Source organism: Ochotona princeps, chromosome 14 (assembly GCF_030435755.1).
Source record: "Ochotona princeps isolate mOchPri1 chromosome 14, mOchPri1.hap1, whole genome shotgun sequence".
In the NCBI taxonomy this organism is placed as follows: domain Eukaryota; kingdom Metazoa; phylum Chordata; class Mammalia; order Lagomorpha; family Ochotonidae; genus Ochotona; species Ochotona princeps.
The window spans coordinates 14,545,810-14,567,014 of record NC_080845.1 but is presented as its reverse complement, the minus strand read 5'-3'; the positions used below and the strand labels follow the sequence as shown (position 1 = coordinate 14,567,014).

General features: G+C 42.0%; 1 protein-coding gene across 1 annotated transcript in view; it reads left to right on the top strand.

Annotated features, from left to right (window-relative positions):
* The window catches only part of PAPPA (pappalysin 1), a 246,820-nt gene that overhangs the window by 213,230 nt on the left and 12,385 nt on the right, over positions 1-21,205 (top strand). The window contains exons 19-21 of the mRNA XM_036496589.2: positions 3,475-3,584; positions 12,985-13,056; positions 19,149-19,247. Of these exons, the coding sequence (XP_036352482.2) occupies positions 3,475-3,584; positions 12,985-13,056; positions 19,149-19,247 (281 nt within the window). The remainder of the gene's footprint in view (positions 1-3,474; positions 3,585-12,984; positions 13,057-19,148; positions 19,248-21,205) is intronic.

Sequence of the window (21,205 nt, the reverse complement as noted above, 5' to 3'; positions counted from 1 at the left end):
AGAGCAAAATTCATGTTTAGGAGAGCCACACAATCACCCAGTATGACTTCCTTTCCTCACCAATCTTAAAACTCACATCATAGTAAACACTCCGGAGCACCTGCCATGAGTCAGGTTCTGCATTAAGCTTGAATGGGCAATGCGTCATGCTTGCTCCCAAATCTTGTCCTATCTAAAGCCAGGCTTTTTAAAAAAAATCTCAACTATTAATAAGGATTCTAAATATTGTCTGTACTGGAAAATGACAACTCAAGAAATGCACACAGTGTGGAGAGATGACTTGGAATGTGGTGCCTGGCACTGGCCTGGTTGAAACCAGGAGTCTGGACAGATGCATTAATCACAATCGCCATGGTTTCTTGGGAACTTGGAGTGCTTGGAGTCTGACCTCATTTAAGGGCATTGATGCTGACCACTTGGGGTGATTCTCTAATTGACGGTGATGAAAAACCAGGGAATTTAATGTCCTTCCTCATGGCCAATGTGATTTATGGGGCCTTGGCCAGGGATATCTAGTGCAGAAAATGATCTGATGTACACAGGGCCAACGTGTACATCCAGCACACCAAGAGCTATCACTGGATGCACATAAGTCAGGCTAATGTATAGAGAGTAAAGGTTTGGCAACTGACCACTTCCTTTTGAGAGTGAACAACCCTTGAGAGCAGTTCTTCACTTGAACACAGACCTGGAATCCACATTCTTGGGCATTTACTAATGAATGACTCAGACAAACCCAAGAATGTGGCTTCTTTGATAAGTCAGAAGATCCCTCAAAGCCACCCATCTGTCAAGCTTGTCCAGGAGGAAAGTTTCAGAAAGAGGCAATCTTACAGGATTTGCCAGTATGGTTATTCTGGAAAGTTGGGGCAGCAGGGGCTGCCATGCTGAACAGCAGTGATCTTTTCATCTCCACCATTTGTATTTGGTGTGCATGGCCATGGACACATACATCCATGATAAGCTCTGAAACTCAACAAAATCAGGTTGTACAAGTGAACGCTCAGCCATGCGAAAGACTGGAATAGAATGACCCTCTGAGGAAGAATTCTGATTAAGAGACCTTTATTTAAAAACCTATCGAAATATTTGCTGCACGTCTATATCCATTAGTACATTCACATACATTACAACACACTTAAATTAACACATCGTAGGTAAAAATACTTCATAATCAACATAACATCAAACACACACATCATACACAACACTTATGCCTAGCACCTCAATATCTACCTGGTTACCACACAGATGCACCAGACACACACATGGCACATAAATCTACAGGTAGCACACAAACACAGGTTTCAGGTCAACCTTTACAACTATCCAGAGAAACAGGGAGAGGTGTGACAGAAAGGTAAAGAAATCTGTGTGATATTAGGATTGAATTATCTTCCCTTTTCCCCATCCTTGCTGCACCATCTTGTGAATCTAGTAATTCTGAGTGGGAGATGGGTGAGTGGGGCTTATAGGAAAACAGGACTTAGAAAGCAATTGAGGGAGACAGTGAGAAGGAAATGGGGAAGGCAGCTGTCTTTCCATTCCTGGCTCACCTCCCAGTGCCCCTTGCATCCACGTCCCTGGCTGGCCCCCTCTCTGTGGAGAACTCAATTCACCCTGGAGATAAACGGGATTAAGACATTGAAAGCAGGGATGAGATGTGGACAGGGCATGGGTGGAGCCTGGAGGATGCATTCTGGAGATACACCGGCCTATTCACCCTGAGTCCTCCCCATACAGCCTGGGGAGGCTGGCACAGCAGCTTACCAGCCCTCAGAAAATTACTGCAGCAGCTACTGCTGTTGCTGCCACCATGGCTGCCACCCTCCCTTTGCCTGCCTCCCGGGAAGGAGAGGTGGGGGGGCTGGTGAGATCACCACTCTGTAATGATGCCAATTATGGCTCATATATCACAACACAGCAGCCTGGTCCTGCAGCCCAAGAGCCCAGGCATGGGGGAAGGGAGCCCAGATCAGGGAGAAGCAGAGGCGGGGAGATGAAACCCGGCTGCTGCAAGGACATCCAGTGCCCAACTTTGGTTTCTTCCAATTTTTCTTTTTTGCCTTTCCTTTTTTTTTCTCTTCCTTTGGAATAAAACAGCCTTTATTTATCTCTCAGAGGCCGGATCTTCTGCTTTGTTTTTTTTTTTTTTTTAAGAAGAGGAAGAATTTTATTATCACAGATTTGTCTCATCTTTGTTCCTTGAAATGTCTTTGGAACTGGTCTCATGACAAAACATACATCACTGTGTTTCCCAGAATGCTTAGGAATTCTACCCTCTTTGTCTCTTGACTCATCTTTTGACTTCTTGTGTCTCCTGCATTTCTGTTCTGTCTCCTGGACCTTCACTCACCTCTGCCCTATCTGTCGCTGCCAGCTTTCCCTTCTCTGCTCTCCATTTAGCTTTCTTATCCTTGGCTAAGCATGCAATTCAGAACTGGTCCTCCTCCTATGAGCTTTGTGATTCTCTGGCTCTCTGACCTAGGAAACAGGTGTGATAACACCTGAATTTATGGCTGGATTTGCAGGGAAATGCAGTGACATAGGAAAAGCACCTGGCAAGGAAAGGAAGCTCTCTCCTCTGGGCTCAGTGTCTCATATTGAAAAGGAAGTTTCTAAGCATTACTGTCCCTGAGAGTTTCATAGATGGAAGATGATGATAAAATGGCATCAGAAAGGGTGTTGAATAGATTACGTACATATGAATGGCCAGTGTTCACCAATAACTCTATGTGTGTCAAGCACTGGTTACATTCCCTGGTGAATCAACCATATCTTTGCCCTGCTGAAGCAAAACTGAATGTGAAGACAAGACCCAAGGGAGTAAGGTCAGAAGCAGAATGACACACACAAGTATGCAGTAGAAATACAGAGCGAATCTAATAGACATTCAAAAGGTAAAGTACTCTTATTCAGCTGCAGAAAAGAGGGTAGACTTTTTGGAAGAGTGCAACCGGACTTTAAAAAACTAATGGCATTCAGTCATGGAAAGGTAGATGGCCAAGATAGGGTTTTGTAGGGTGTTTCAGGAGACAAAGTGAGCAGGGTGAGACTACAGGAGAGGGGACGAGTGGGACTTAGATGGAAAACTAAGTTCAGTTTAATGTGATTGGCCTAACAAAAGCATAAAAATCATTAGTGGTGGAGGGAATTGTCCAGGCCATGGGAGACGTTGAAGGATAGTGGGATAGACTTTTCTTGCACCTGGATAGAGTCTTAGAAAGATTTCTGAACACGGACTGACCATGGAAAAAGCAGAACCAGGGTCCAGAACATAGCAGTGGGTGAGGCATAGCTGGATTGGAAACGAGTGGAGCTGGGGAGATGAGAGGTGGCTCTACTAAGGCAACTCTCACCTTTCCACTATCATGAGGGAAAAGGAAGTAGCAAAATCCACTCACTAAAAGGGCAGGTTGTGGACATAAGGAGGCTAGGGGATAAGCCATTGCTTCATCCTATACTTTCCCTCAGGGTCAGAGTGTGCCATCTCATGCCTGGACCACAACAGCGAGTCCGTCATCCTGCCAATAAATGTGTCTGTGCGTGACATCCCTCATTGGTTGAACCCCACAAGGGTAGAGGTAAGTGACCAACTTGCTAAGGGGGTAAGAACTGACACTGCTGAGTACTGGCCCTTTCCTGGTGCTAAGTACATCCTTTTGCTTGAATTACTGCATGTAACCATTACACAATCATTTCTTAATCAATTTTTAATGATTTAATGCTTTTTCTCTGCTAGGTATTGTGCTGAGTGCCTTCTAATTGCTGTTCCACTACTAACTACTGACAGTTTCAGAGCAAGAGTACCAGTGGAATTAGTTTACAAATGAGAAATCTGAGATATTGAGTACATATAGGCAGGGGTATATAGCCAGAAAACAGCCCCAGGTCTGCCCAAATGGAAGGACTGTGCTCATGAAGATAATGCTATTTATCTTCTCTAGTGCTCTTCATGTGGCTTTGCATAGCGTTGTGTGTAGTGTGCCTGTCTGGTAAAAAGCAATTCATTCCCTATTGATTATGGAGCACCTGCATTAACCTCAGACTGGTGTTGTGAAAGATCACTGTCTGTTTTCTGTAGTAGTGGTCACTGAGATAAAGAAGCTTCCGATTGGACCAAGAATGATGACTATCATTAAAATCTGAATTCAAGCTTGTGTGCTTCCCCTGGTATAGGACTGGCATACACCTGGCCAGGTGACATTGGGGCGCCACATGTCGGTGTAAACTGCACTTAGATTGGTATTCCCAGTTTGCCGTGTGCCACTCACCAGTCAGGACCCCCAAGAGTTTTGCTGTGTGACTCTACTATCATCCTCCCAAGCAGTGTGGCACTAGGCACTGGCTTCTCACCCTGGAGAGAGTGAGAGAGTGAGCTTCAGCCTTTGTACTCTCCCCCAGCTTTTGTGCCTTGCTGCTGGGAGCTGCCCTGCAATCTATCTACCTTCTACAGATCCCACTGTGAATAGCTGAGCAGAACTCTATACCAGGTGCACTGTTTCTTAAATGAGCTGAGGGTGCACTTGCAAGGGCTTCCTCAGCACTCTGAGTGGAAGGACCAGGTTCAAATTCTGTGCTACCTGATGTACTGTGATGTTTCTCCACTCGCTTCCTGCTTCTCTGTCCTGTTTCTCTTCTTTTACCTCTTTGGTTTCCTGTCTATATCTCTGTCTCTCCAACTTGACTTCCTTTTTTTCTCTGTCTCTATGTTTTCACTCCATCTTTCTCTCCTCCCTCCCCTGATCTCTCTTGCACTTGCTCTGTCTTCCTCTCCCCACACTCACCCCTCCCTCACTCTCCTATCTGTCCCAGACTTCTTGGTACATCCACAAGGGTTCCACCTGCTTCATCTCCCTAATCTGCTTTCTTCACCAGAGCATATCCTTCTTCGATCTAATTCAAGCTCCCCATATTGCTTCCCCAGAGCTCTTCAGGATATGGGATATGTTGACCACACCCTGAACCAGGCACAGGCAGTTGGACATCATCAAGGGAGGAAGATACTCTTTATGCAGATCGGTTGGGGAGCATACAGGCCAGGTTCAGGCAGACAATCCAGCTAGACTACCTATCAGTATTCTGAATCTACTCCTCTGCTCCTCTCCCTGTATCCGTCTAAGCTCCATCACATCCCAAAGCAGGTGAATGTTGCTCACACATGGAACACACACTGGAGACCTTTCTCTCACCCCAATTCTTGGCCTGGTCCAGCTTCCACCTGAGGCCTTATCCACCTCTGGATAAATTCCCATCTTTCCCTTGGTGAGCCCCAGGCACTAAAGAGTTCAGTTATAATTCACTGTGAAATAAATCCAGGGATTTGAAAGCCAGCAAGCCACCCTCCCCCCAGTCGCCCACCCGCTGCCTACCCACCCCAACCCCCACCCAGTCCCCTGGCCAGCCTGCCTTATTGATGCCGGCCTGCCAAGAGAGCCTAACGAGGTTCAGACCTCCACCAGTCTCTGGAGGCCTCATTATCCAGGAGGAAAATAACACAGAAAGAGGGAGGAGGGCGAAGGGCAGAGATTGATGATTTCCAGGAATAAGGCAGAAAAGCTGGCCCCTGCTGCACTCTTGCCCCTTGCGCTTATGAGAGCTGCAGGAACACAGCCGCCAGTGCAGGCCTTCCCAGGCCCAAAGAGGCCCTGGAGAACCCCTCTGCTTTCCGAGGGCTGGAGGGTCTGCCTCTGAACGTTGTGCAAGGCAGATGGTTGGGACTGAGTCTCTGCTCCAACTCTGAACTACTTTTGTCCTCAGGATGAGAGAGGTGACAATTGACATTCAGTGGATGCCTACGGGCAGGCACTCTCCATCCAGTTGGGAAGATGAGAAGACTCAGGCACTTTGGCTCTAAGCTGCAACCTTCCACTGCCACATTGCCACAACAGGCTCTGTTCTAAGTAGTTTAAATGTCTGGATGAAGACCGTGTGTCATGATCAGTGCACTACACAGTGTCATTGAGTTGAACGTGATACCTCCTTGGTGGCCAGCACTCTGTTGAAACTTTAATATTAATAGCTGAATCAATTGATCAATTGAATCAATTGATCAAGATTGGTTCCCAATCCCTAGGCGCCTTCTTGCTATGCATTGTGAGACACATCCCATCGCTTCCAGAACAAGATTCCATATTTGTAAGATGAAGGATAGAACCAGACAACCAGGTATCTAAAACCCCAAATGTCTATAAAGCAGGGAGGCAAAATACATGGATCAAGCAGACTGATGATTGGTTTTGTATGTTAAATACATTTTTAAATTTATTTTCATTGGAAAGGCAGATATACAGAGAGGAGGAGAGACAGAGAGGAAGATCTTGCATCTGATGATTCACTCCCCAAGCGGCTGCAACAGCCAGTGCTGCGCCGATCTGAAGCCAGGAGCCAGGAGCTTCTTCCGGGTCTCCCATGTGGGTGCAGGATCCCAAAACCTTGGGGCATCCTCGACTGCTTTCCTAGGCCACAAGCAGGGAGCTGGATGGGAAGCAGGACTGCCGGGATTAGAACCGGTGCCCTTATGGGATCCTGGGCATTCAAGGCGAGTACTTTAACCACTACACTATTGCGCCGGGCCCAATACATTATTTTAAATGTAAATAATTATGGTGTTTCTTATAAATATTTTAGACACAAAGACTCACTAAATAAATAAACCAACCATCTGTGTACGTACTCTCTAACCTAAGAAGTAACATTTTGCATATTGAGACTCTTTCCTCTTTCTTGAGAAACAGCTTTTGCTTCTTCACACTCTTGAAGCCACTCCCCACAGTAGAACGTGGGATTCCATTTCTCAGCAAAGTCCTCCATTCCCCTCATGCCAGACAATGTTTCCATCTCCAGTGTAAGCACTGTTTTGGTCTCCAACACTATAGATTTGTTTTTGTTATTGCTGAACTCCACATTAACCAAAATGACCAGGTATGTGCCTCATGATGCTCTTTTGTCAGCATATATTTTAGCATCCATTGGGGGAAAAACAAAGCTGTTTATATGCACTTTTAAGAGATCTAAGCATAGGGAACACATCCTCTCATCTAACCATCAAGATGAAACAAACTCAGTGAGAGATGGAAATAGTTCTCAGAGCTGAAGAGATTGTAGCTAACGGTGATAACAAACCCAAAACCCAAAAAACACTTTTGGCAGTTCCCATATGAGGGTGATTATACCCAACTGCAGCCATTTGAAAATGTGGACCTAGAGTGATCACATTTCTGCTTTTCCTTACTTAAAGAAATTTGAAGTTTAAAAAATTTGAAATCTATGTAAAATATTTTTGAAATTTATTCTGAGAGAGAGCAAGAAAGAGAGGTAACATCCAGGCATACCTGGGAGACTGATACGCAGTTCAGATCTCCCGAGGAGAGTGCAAGGAACTGACTGGTTGAACTGCCACTCACAGCTTCTCAGAGTACCCTCACAGGAGACTGGAATCAGGACTGGGAGTCACACACACTGATATGGGCTGGCCATGTCTCAAGGGACATCTTAGTTACTGTGATAAACACCTGACCTGAAATGTATTTATTTTTTTGTTTACTTTTTGCAGTGTTGGCATACAATTTTGATTTTCACTAAGTGCTTGTATGTCATACTAAACATTTCTGTGGATGATGCAACCAAAGCCTTTGGCGTGCAAGCTATGACTGAAATAGATTCTTCCATTGTAGATGTCTACAAGTCTGGGTGGCAGCACATCCCCAACCAGCTCCGAAGAAATGTTTCCAATTACTCCTGAAACCCCCTTTGCTTAGGGGTTCCAGGGAATTTTCATAATAGAAATTTCTAAGCAGCTGAAACGTGGATTTTATAATGGCTTATGGAAAAAAAAGAAAAACACAGAGAAGTGATGAATTAAGGAAATGAGCAGGGAATTTTCATGAATTGACTACTCTGCTATATAGGCATTATTTGACAGGCACCTTCCAAAACAACATCTCACGTGGTCTGCACATCCAAATGAGGCCAATGCTGTTACTGTTTTAGGTTAGAAATCTGAGGGTCATAAAGTTTGTCACTGTCAATTCACATAACTAATGTAATGTGGCTAACTGATCTGTACTGCATAGTACAAAGGAAGTGCTCTACACAACTTTTGAAAAATGAACAATGGAATGCATGCAGACAGCAGATACAGAATTTATTTCTTGAAAAAAGGCAATCACCTTCATCCATTTACTGTTACTATAACGAAGTATCTGAGACAGGTTAATTTTATAAAGAAAAGGGACTTACGTAGCTCACAGCTCTGGATTTTCAGACATGACACTTGTGTCATGTGGCTATTGAAAGAGCCTCATGGCACACAACAAGAGCATGTTGAGAGACAAAGAGACAGAAAGGATCACATTGCTGAACAGGAGACCAGAGAAGGACTGGGTCCTATAATTCTTTTGGAGGGCACATCCTCAGGATGTACCAGTGGAGCTACCAAGCACTGTTGAAGAGAAGCCCACAGATGAGGCGATCTGGGCAAAATTGGCTGGTTTCTGAAATACTCATGGCCACATTCCAGCATTCATTCATTTATTCTTTTTTTAAAATATTTATTATTTTTATTTTCTTGGAAAGGCAGATGTACAGAGAGGAGGAGAGACAGAGAGGAAGATCTTCCATCCGATGTTTCACTCCCCAAGTGACACAACGGCTGGTGCTGCGCTGATCTGAAGCCAGGAGCCAGGAACCTCTTCCAGGTCTCCCACGTGGGCGCAGGGTCCCAATGCTTTGGGCCGTCCTCGACTGCTTTGCCAGGCCACAAACAAGGAGCTGGATGGGAAGTGGAGCTGCTGGGATTAGAACCGGCGCCCATATGGGATCCTGGTGGCAGGTTCAAGGCGAGGACTTTAGCTGCTAGGCCATGGCACCGGGCCCCATTCATTTATTCTTTATTCACTCACTCAATCAACATTGATTGCATACCTCCAAAGCACAGACATTCTTTAAGCACTAGAAATATAAGGAAGGACATATCTATACTTATGAAAAATGTATCCAGAAGAAGGACCATAGCTCAATAACTGATAATATGGGGCAAATATATATGTGTGTGTGTGTGTGTGTGTGTGTGTGTGTGTGTGTGTAAATCGCTCATACTAGATTCTACGCTCAAGCAGAAAAGTGAGCTCCTCGTTGAAGATATCCAGGAGGGTATTTGATCTGGTTTTCTGAATGCAGTCTTCTGAAGATGCCCTTTTTTTTTTTTAAAGATTTATTTATTTTATTACAAAGTCAGATATACAGAGAGGAGGAGAGACAGAGAGGAAGATCTTCCGTCCGATGATTCACTCCCCAAGTGAGCCGCAACGGCTGGTGCACGCCGATCCAATGCCGGGAACCTGGAACCTCTTCCAGGTCTCCCACGCGGGTACAGGGTCCCAATGCTTTGGGCCGTCCTCAACTGCTTTCCCAGGCCACAAGCAGGGAGCTGGATGGGAAGTGGAGCTGCCGGGATTAGAACTGGTGCCCATAAGGGATCCCGGTGCGTTCAAGGCGAGGACTTTAGCCACTAGGCCACGCCGCCGGGCCCTGAAGATGCCTTTTTATGTCTTTGATTTGCCTAGACCCATCTTCTGTGACTTCCATGTTCTAGACAGTTCATCCCCACCTACATTTGTCACAAAGCCTGTCCAACTTTCCAAACCTTGTCTTCTCTTTCTCCCAAGACTAAGCTATTTTATCACTGAAGGGCTTACAACCTTTTAAGGAAACTACAATGTTCAAAGCATAGACCTTGTCATCCAGCTGGGATGTGCTTTCTGTCACTGCCTGTGTGTACAATTTGGGGAGGCCGTTTTACTTTCTGTGCTTCAGTTGCCTCTTATATAAAGCAGAATCAAGAACAATGCTTACATAAGAGTTTTGGAAAGAATTACATTAGATGAAAAACACTGAGCACAGACCTTGGGGCTAGTATTCCTTTAATAGGGTTTAGTGATGATGGTGGTGATGGTAGTAGTAGTTTCAGTATGATAAAGACAGAAGAAATGAGTGATCATGATGATGGACATGATAGTGGTAATGTAAGATGATCGCTTTACTGATGATAGTGATGGTGGTAATGGTGGCGGTGGTGGTACTGATGATGCTGATAGTGACAATTTTATGCAGGAAAAAAATTACTATTTCTACTCACCAAGGAAGGCCATGAAAGTCCTCTTACAAAATCTGACCTGAGTGAATCTGGCTGGGGTCCATGCCTCACTAGCATCCAAAGGTACAGGCTGACATTTGAGGTATCCCTTTTGGGTCTTCCAACCTGTGGTCAAGCCTTTTCCTTCAGCTCCCACTGTCTGTTCCCTTCTCAGTTCCTGTTGTACATAGGGAGTCTCTCTAATGAGAGGTGGGATTTGCAGCCCTGAGTAGTAGTGGAAAATTCAAAAGCCTTGGAAAGATAAATAGACTAATGCAGGTACTATAAATGTTCTTTTTCTGAATTCATGTCAGGTAAGCTTCAACTGACAGAAACTTGTGTAACCATACCAATACAGTCCTACAGATGGATTAAATTAGCTCTCAGATAAACAGAGAGGGGACGGTATAAAAATCCCTGTTGTATCCTAACCTTACTTTTTCTACTTCTTGAAATTTTACCAATGCCCTTCAACACCCTTGAGCTTTGGCCAGGGACAGACTCTCGGATCTAAAATGAAAACACTGTTTAAGTTTCTAAGAGAATGAAAGTAGGCAGTCCTGTCTACTGTAGTTCCATGGCTGTGGAGTAGAGAGGAAGAGTGTAGTTTAACTGGGAGAAAAAATATTGAGCATACTAACATTCCTTAATTTAAGTTTTTACTATACTGTGTTCCATGTCTAATCATGGAGGCAAAAAGAAACTGTTTTCAAGAAGCTTAAAGAATTCATCCTCAATTGTTTCTACATCATTTTATCTCAATACACTGTCACAAAAAGCCTAAGGAAGTTTCAATGCCCACTTCATGCGTGCACGAGCCAAGCCTAGTGAAAATATAGAAACAACTTCAAGTCAGGATTGTAACCTCGCTTGTCCATTAAACCCCATGTACCACCTAGTATATATCCTGGGAGCGGGCCAGGCCAGGTCAAAGAGGCAGCATGGGATGGAATCCAGTCTCCCATTGTGAGACTGGGAAATCGTCAGATGAGGCTCTTTGTTTCAGATGTTTAATTCAGTTCAATCTTTACTAATCTGGTACTTAAGATTTTGTGCTTGGCATTTGGTGTTCCTCTAGAGCTCTAAAAGCCAGGACAAATAAGGAAATTATTGATCATTAGTAAAATTATCTCTGTTTGGACATGAATACTCTCTATCATAAACAATTTACTGAGTTTCTTGTTTTGTGATAGGCATTGTTCTAGATGTGTATGATCTAACAGGAACTGGAGCTGCTGCAAACACCCAGTCCAGTTTTACCCTGGAGTCATGTGATTCCTTTTGACATAACCCCACCAAGAAGCCCAGTCAATAGTTTGGCTCCCATATAGATCTTCCATCAGAGCAATAATGGGCTTGTGTTTCTCATATTCTGTTAAGTGTGGCTGTTCATTTCTTAATTAAAATTACTCAATGCCAGTCACCCAGGAGTTCAGCCCCTCAGAGGTTTATGAAACTGGTCCTTGACACAGTTACTTCTCACTACAATTCTAAGCATTAGTGTTACAATGCATTGTGTTTTTCAAAGAAATAATACATTATATGGCATGAAAACCAAGGCATTTATGGAAAATAAAAAAGGACGCTTCTGGGATTTTTGTGGTAACCCATTCCTGATACTACTTTACCTTACTGGTTTATTTTTCATTTAGTTTACCATTTTGTTGAATTTTTATCTTATAATCTGCCTTAAATAATTTCCAGAACAATTTCTTATTCCAAATCCTGGTTTCTCCACTTAACAGCTTAGGAACATGGGCAACTTATTCTGCTTATGGCATAAGACTAATTCTGATCACACAGCATGGCGGCAATAAATAAATAAGATAGTGCATAAAGTAGTTAGCACCACGAATGCACTCAATATATTTCAGTTGTCATTATTATTACCACCATCATTATTAATACTAAAGGAGGCTATAAATAAGTAGATATAAGCATGCATTAGATCTCTGCCTGAGGGGATTGCGCAGAGCAGTAGAGAGGACACATGTCTGGAGCAGATCTTTAGAAGTTAGGTAAGGATTCTCCAGGTGACTATAAGTGGATTCTGTGAATTTCACACATCCCAACCCACGTGGATGGCTATTCATTTCTTACCTAAAGGGGTGAAGGGGAACATATCAAAATAGAAATCCTCTGATAAATGGAAATGTGGGCAGCCTCAGGGAATTATGAGCAGACGTGTGTGCCATGATGGCAGAAGATGGGAGGGAAGATTCTTTGCCCCTCTAGAGTTCTTAGCCAAAGGTTAGTCCAGTGGGCCTGCAGCTGACTTGCTCTTAAGCTGTGGTGTGCATCAGCATCATCTTAGAGACTTAGTTTAACAGGCAGAGTCTCAAGCTTGACCTTGAGACACAGACTCATCAAGTCCAAAACAGGGCAGAGGTATCTGCCTTTTTAAGGTGTTCCTGGAGGGATACTGGCGAAAGTGGTTCTCAGCTCATGCTCTGAGAAACAATGATCCACACATTTGTCCTATTTTCCTGCTATAACCATACACATAGCCACATGAATCCTCACGTGTACACGCACACACACATCCCATGACCCTCTTCTCTCATATTGTCTCCAACTATGCCAATGACTCAAGAATCAGAAAACAATGTCTGATCATATTTTCATTTCCAAGTTTTGTTTCTCCTCAACCTTTGTTACTGCCATAGAAATACACCAAGCATGACATAAACAGTGAACCTAAACATTATTTTGATCCTATGGCTCCTGTTATTGCAAGTAGCTGGGCAAGTTCTGTATGTAAATGCCTGAATGAGGTCAGGGCTTGGGAGTGGTTGAATGTGGTGCAATGCCAAGCTCATCTAACCTCCTCATTCTCTGTTTCTCTGCAGAGAGTTGTCTGCACTGCTGGCCTCAAGTGGTATCCTCACCCTGCTCTGATTCACTGTGTCAAAGGCTGTGAGGTGAGTCACAAGGAAAGATCTTCAGCTCTCAAGAGGCAACCCTCCTGCTGTTATTGCTACTGTCATATTAATGATGGCTGTCATTCTCTCTCTCTCTCTCTCTCTCTCTCTCTCTCTCTCTTTCTCTCTTTCTCTCTCTCTCTTTTCCTGGAATGAGATCAAGAATCATGTTTTAGAAATGATCAAATTGAGTTACAGAGATATAAAGAAGCATACTCAAAATGTATCTGGTATGTAACAGCTGTGATTCCAAGCTAGTTTTCTCTGGCTCCAAGCTTTGTGGTCTACATAGTATTGGATCTAAGAAAGGGAGGGAGGAGGGAGTCTGTATTGATTTAACACTTAACATATACCAGGATTTTACCACGATCCTTGTATTTATCCTTTATAGAGCCACTTAGGCAGTTTTAAATCTTCTCCCACTTTACTTGCAGATAAATTTGGTTTGCCCTGCACTTATTCATTCATTCTTCAATCCAGGACTAAGAGGGATGTCTTTCACTCTATTATTGAGATTAAGTAGGGGATCCTTTTGGACCTTTAAATTCTCTGACTTTACAGTTCAGCCATTCCCTAGAGCACAAAATTGTGCAAATCTGACTCTGCATCTGTGATAAGCTTGTGAGGATTTGTGTGCAGGGGACAGGGTTCTTGGGACATCATCTGTGTTCTCTAAGCAAGGCTGTCCAAGGAACTAAAGACATGTTTGCATCACTGCACTCCAGGTGGTTCTTCTTAGTTATCACTGAAAGAGATGCAAAATCCCTTCCAGGTGGGCATACAGATCTCTGGCTTCCCAAGAGCCACTGAGCAAAATACAGGTGGGTAAGACCAGATCATACACTAGAAAGATTTGTTTTTGATGAAATTCAGAATGTGAGAAGTGAAAAGCAGCAGCAAGACTCTTTTAGGTTATCTAGAACTAACCTTTTATTTTACTTTTCAATTTTTCAAAGATTTTTTTTGAAAGAGATACAGAGGGAGGAGAGACACAGAGAGGTCTTCCTTTACCAGTTGTCTCCCCAGGTGACCAAAACAGCCAGAGAAAAATCAATCAGAAGCCAGGCTCCAGGATCTTCATCTGGATCTCCCATGTTGGTTTAGGGACCCAAATATTTGGATCATATTTTACTCCTTTTTTCAGGTCCTTAGCAGGGATCTGGATTGAAAATGGAACAGCTGGAACTAGAACCCATACAAGATGCTGGTGTTGCATGCAAATGATTTCACACATTACACCACAATCCCTAAAAATTCTGTTTCAAAGATTTGGAAATGGTCTGGACAGTGGCCAGATCTAGAATTGTATGGAATGTCTAAACTGGGAATGTTATTAGTGTGATCTATCTCTCCTTGTGGTAAAGACTGGAAAATAAGGGACAGAGAGGAAATGAACTAACCTAAGATTGTATAGCATGATAGCCACAGAGCCCAAGCACTAACCCAGGTCTCCTGACTACCACATGGATACTTTTACTTTCTACTAGACTGTCTTCTGCCTGTGAATGAGCTGTTCTTTGGTAACTGGCACAGGTTAGGAATCCTGTGTGAGGTGCAAGTATCAGGATATTAGTGATGTTTCGGTCATGAAAACCCACCATTTTCCCAAGCTTCAGGCAGGAATGTCAAAACCAAAGCCAAAACCTTATGAATATTGTTTCCTTTCATCTCTTTAGTTCAGTCCAACATTTTGGAGAAGGGAGCTTGAATTACCTGGGCACTCTTTCTGTTGAGTTGGCAGTCTGGGTAACTAGTGTGACAGCAGAATTTGATCCACCCTTTGACTCAGCAGAGTGTCCCCATAGACCCTCACCTGTCAGGCTCTGAGCCCTAACAATGATGCTTATCGCCTTTGCCCTTGCAGGTGCCTCTCTTCTTCGTTCTCTCTTAGCGAAGAGCTAACGGCTTGCATTTTGTATGGAGCTGAGAAATGTGCTTAGAAGAGAAATGAATTTTGGGGCTGGAGAGAAGTCATCAATTCTGAGTGTGTAGGGGTAGCAAAGACAGAATTTGGGAGCTCTGAGAGACTGTCCTGTAGTGTTGGGCTGTGTCCAAAATTATCTAAATTACATAGTTTGCTGAAAACAAAATTAAAAGGATAGTTTATTTTTCTGCAGTAATTTTTAAAATCCATCCATACAATGAGTACTTAAAATTTCATTTAAATATATATTATGAAAACTATGGGCCCAAGATGAAGGCTCAGTAGTTAAATCCTCACCTTGCATGCATGAGGATTCCGGATGGGCATGGGTCCATGTCCCAACTGCTCCGCTTCCCATCTAGCTCCCCACCTGTAGTCTGAGGAAAGCAGTAGAGGATGGTGCACCTGCAAGGGAGACTTGGGGGAAGCTCCTGGCTCCTGGTTTTGGATTCGCTAAGTCTGGCCGTTGCAGCCACTTGGGAACTGAACCAACAGATGGAAAATCTTTCTCTCTGTCTCTCTTTATATATGCCTTTCCAATACAAATATGTATGCCTTTACATATGCCTTTATATGCCTTTCCAACACAAATATATATGCCTCTCTCTCTCCGTATATATGCCTTTCCAATACAAATATATATGCCTCTCTCTCTCCATATATATATATATATACCTTTCCAATGCAAATATATAAATCTTTTAAAAATATATATATAAATTTCAAAATTCTTTGCATCAGGAAAAATTATTACTTGATTACACAGAATTTTGAAGTGCCCTTGTACACCAATAACTATTCTGGATCCTGTTAATACAGTTGCTTCAGTCAAGTGAAAGTTGAATCTATGTGCTTCTAAATTATCTATGATATCCTCTTGCCCCTCATCCATTCTTACATTGATCAATCCATCCATCCATTCACCCATCCATCAGCTCACAAAATAAATATTTGGTGAACATATATTCATGTTGCTGTCAAGTTTCTAGATTTTTTTCTTAGTAAATTTACAAAATAAGCATGGATAACATAACAGCCTTGTCCACAAGAAATTTGCAGTAAAATGAAAGAGATAGCCAAAAGGAGAATTCCAAAACAATACATCGGAAGTTACAACCAAAGCAAGTACAAGAAGCTGTGTAAGCACAGGACACACTGGGACTTTCAGTGCAGGCATTTTGGATTTTTTACCTAAATCCTAAAAAATGGGTGTTTGCATAAGTACATTAGTGGGACTAATAACAACATAAGAAATGCCAGAGATGGAGAAATGTTGAAGCAGCAAAGCTTTTATCATGCTGTTCCCTGTCCATAAATTCTCCCTCTTCCACATAATGAACACCTACCTCATTATTACGATCTCTCTTGAAACATCATTTTCTCATGAACACCTTTGTTTTTTAAAAAGATTAATTTATTTTTATTGGAACATCAGCTTTACAGAGAGGAGAGACAGAAAGAAAGATCTTCCATCTGCTGGTTCACTCCCTAAGTGGCCACAACGGCTGGTGCTGAGCCAATATACAAAGTCAGGAGCCAGGAGCTTATTTCAGGTCTCCCACACAGGTGCCGGGTGCCAAGGCCTTGGGACATCCTCTAATGCTTTCCCAGGTTGCAAGCAGGGAGCTGGAAGGGAAGTAGAGTAGCTGGGACACAAAGAAGCACCCATATGTGATCCCACTGCATGGAAGGTGAGGACATTAACCGCTAAGCCACTGAGCTGGATCTTGTTCCATAATCCTATCAGAACTGATACTGGACACTTAGTTTCCTATTTTTTATCAAAGTTTTTATTTTTAGTAATGCAAAAAATCTAAAAGGGATAGGGTTGTATTTACTTTGAGTCTTGCACCCCTTTTCTTGTATTCCTTTTGTAGACATTCAATAGTGGACATTCCATGGTGGACAGTTGATAACTAAGGTTAAATAGGGAGTAGATGGATGGATGGATGGATGGATGACAAGAAAAGGGAAGCATAGTTAATGATGAGATAGGTGACTTTATTTCAGAAGTCTGAAAAATGGAATTATCTTAATTCAGTGTTTTCTTTTGAGCAACTTCTTTTTCAAGTCAATTCTTTTTCATTCTAAGGAAGGGACAACTTTGTCACTCTGGCCATAAAGAATAGAAACACAATGAACGTGACCCATGTTAAACCATTTGAGGTATAGAGAAAAGGAAAAAGCTAAGCCCTTATTTGCTCATTATTAGTGTCTCTTTGCTCTTTTGAATATAGTGACGTGCTCAATACACAAGTCATGAAGCAGAGTCACACTGGAGTTAACAGTTGTGTGTACACACATTCACATACCTGAGATTGGCTCTTACCAGCTCTTAGTTCCATCATGCTAAGGCATTTTTTAGCCTTGAATAGGGTGATGAGAAAATGGAATCTGGCTAATGTCAGGCAAAAGGTGCTGTAAAGAAGAATGTAGAGAAGACATATAAAAGCTTGATATGCTGCAATGGACTCGTGAATATGATTCTCTGCAGAGCAGTAGGCTGGGAAAGAGGTCACTAGAGTTTGCTGATATGATGATCTCAGACAGAAGATAACATCTTCCTCCTGTGTATGAGTCACTGAGTATTAGACACCTGAACCAGCACTGATCAGAATGGTTCCACTTTCATTTGTTTTCTATATTGAAATGTCATGCAAGATTGCATTTGAGAGTGAAGAGCAGTTTCATTGCTTTGAGAAATCAATGGACTAATCTGGCCTCTGTCCCACTAATGGAAGTTCTGAGAACCAGAGGACATAAGCCACTTAATCAAAATCACAGATTAACTGGCCAGTTGGCCAAGTTTGAAAGACAAGAACCCTGCCAACTCACTTTTGCACCTTGTCTACACAATCACCTTCCATCTCAAAAACATTACTAAGGCCCAAACATGTGTGATTGTGAGACAAAGATTAACTGGACACTCCTCATATCTTTGAGAAATGCACACAAACAGGTCATCAAATGTGGTGTGGTGTGGTAAGTGCTGGGATGGGGCAGTGCAAGCGCACAGGAGTGAAGAAACTCTTGAACTTTGCACTAGGATGGCTCTGGTCCCATAACTTGGCTCCATCATCTTTTTCTCACTTTTAGAGCATCAGAGTATTGGATGAACACAGTGAGGAGGAAGCTAATAAATGTTTACTAGAACAGCTTAGGGTGAAGAGCAAAAATAGGGAACTAACTTCAATTTAAACCACTATTTTGATTCTCCTAATGTGATTCTAGTCAAACCCATTCTTACTCTATAAAAGAGGAATAACAATGTCCACATCACTTGTTGTGTAGAAAACAGAAGAAGAAAACAATGTACAAAGTATGTGACATCAAATACAAAAGTCCATGTTCCTTGTTGAAAAAAACACCACCATTGTATACATTGTGACAGATTCCTATTAATTCTCTTGTTTTATTTTTTATGATTCGTGGGCAGTTCACACTCAGCTTCCTAGTGTTTTCATATATTTTATTTAAAATTATGCTCTTAATTACCCAATGCTAGACAAAACGGCAGAGGAGAGTACAACTTTTCTTGCCATTGCTTCAATTACAATGGGTTACTGATTAATTGATTGGTTAGAAATAATATTTTATTATGCTCACCCCGTTTATAGATTGCTTCTCAGAAACAAGAAGATACTGTCCATGTCCTCAGCAGTTACAGTTTGTAGAAAATAAATAGAATTCATGACCTGTTGACAATATATTTCTATCATTTTTAAAGCAATAGCATTTTTACAAGTTAATTCAAAAACAGATAAAATTTGATGTCTTTCATCAAATCAAGACAATCTTTGTGTATAAGCAACGACTTTTCCCCACAGAGCCCTCTCCCCAACTCTTCAAAGAGTTGTATGTCCTAAGTGATATTTCAGAAAGATGTTAGTGTCTGTTTTGTGACTTTACACACTCTAGTGTATTAGAGTGTATCTCTCAGCATCGTATGGCTCTAGTTGGGGGAAATGTGGCAGGGTGTGAGTCGTTGCATCATGACTTATCCCATGGAGGGTTGGGAGAGAAGCCAGACAGGCTGACTGTAGAGGTCTAAGAGAAGGTGAGAGATAGCCCAACCAAAATAAAGGCTCTGAAACACTGTTGGGGCCACTGCATTCACCCCCAGATGCTAACAAGGTGTTTCTTTCTGTCTATCCTTCTCCTTTAATAGCCCTTCATGGGAGACAATTACTGTGATGCCATCAACAATCGAGCCTTCTGCAACTATGATGGAGGAGATTGCTGTGCCTCCACAGTGAAGACCAAAAAGGTAGGGCAGTGTGCATTCCTCAAGAGCTGCCTCACACATACCTCTGCAACTTGCTGCGCCAGAGTCACTCCCACATGCTGGGTGATTCATCATCCTACTTGTGTCAGTGTTCTGCTTGCAAGCTTAATTTCAGCTTGTGTTTTGCTTTGTGTTTTAATTCTCTAAATATTTTAAAATGTAAGGTGATACTTAAAAATTGTTACCCAATATCATGTGCTGAGCCCCAGGTGATCATTACAGATGTGGTCCTCCAAGTTTAGAATAAGATATGGAAACATATCACTAAAGTTGCAATGAGTTCTTTTAGAAGTGAGGAAAAAGTATGCTGAGGGTCCAGCTAAGGTGTCATAGGTAGTGGAAGCAACCAAGGGGATTTGGGGGACCATCAAAGGGAGGCTGTACGAGGAGCGATTCAAGTGTTCCTAATGAAACCATTGCATTTAACCACAACGCTTATCAACCAATAATAAAAAGTAACCATTTCCATTCTCTTTCTGACCAGAGGTGAGCGCAGCATTGGGAGAGTGGTAGGACTTCACCCAATGTAGCTGAGGAGCATTCTTGTGTTGAATGAGCTAGTGAGAAATAATTTCCATTTTTGTCCTCATCTACAATCTAAACTGAAAAAGCATTTGATTGTAAAGATCATCATTTGTTCTAATCTCTCCTTTTAAAGTAGAGGAAACCGAATTCCTGAGACAGGAAAGATAAATCAATCAAGGATGATGGGTCCTTAGGAATTACTAGGCAGAAATTATATCAACAGGGGTACTGCAACCCAGAAATAACTAATTTGCTCCAGTAGGAGAAGGAGTGATAGAAGCAGAGCAAGACTCCTGGCTTCCTGGGAACCAAACCAAGTGCCTTTCTATTGCAACATCCTGAAGAGAGTTAGTTCATTGCAAAAAAGACCCTGTCATTCTGAACACAGCAGTGAATAGGGAAAGGTCCATGGAGTGCATTCCAATTGAAGGATTCCTAATGTAGCTTTTAATGAATAAAGATGCTGAGGTTTTCTGCAATCAGTTAGTCCTTCATGAATCATATTTCGTAGCATGTACACCCCTATTTGATTTAGATTTCTTTCTCCTTGATACTACCTTGAAGGCATTCATTACTGCTTAGGTTTAAGAGACGAAAACTCTTATCTTCTGTTAATTTTATCTTTTTATCTAATTGTGAAGCAATACATATTCTCTTCTTTGGAAAATTCAGAAAGAAGGGAACAAAAGAATCACTCGTATCTTACACACAAAAGATAACCACTGCTTTGTTTTTAATGTATTTTATTATAGGTAATTTGTTCAGTGCAAAGATGTATGTTTCTCCATATATATCTCTGCATTGGCAGTCTGGGATTTTGTTTTCTTTGGTTTTGTTTACTTAACACAGGAAATATACAAAGGCATTACCGAATCCTGGACTATATTTAGCTATAATAGCTGTGTATATTTGCTGTGCTCTTATTTATTATATGAATGTGATGTTTGCTATTTACATGGCCATTTATCTTAACTTTTATTTTTCACATATGAGTTATTTCAGTGTCTCACAATTGTAAAAAATGATGATCATGAGCATCTTTGCACATAAATGTTAATGCTTTCATTATTCCTTTGAAATTAACTCTCAGAATTTATTCCAAAAGTTCTGAGCATTTTTAAGCCTCTTGATTCCTGTCTCCAAATAAATACATTCTAATATCGTATCTATTTTGTATTGCCAGAGTATATTATCTTTGATAATGAATGGACAATAAAGTGTGTCTTTTAAAGAAAAATTCAAGAATTGTGCCACCATTTAGCACTGTCAGTTGGAAATAGAGCCTCTTTGATTAAAATAACTACATTCTACTGTAACTTATGTACTGAAATAAAAAAAGCATTGATTTTTCTTTCCTTTTTTGGCATGATGAGGGTAGGGTAGATAAGAGGGACTTCCTTAAAGGTATAATTCTT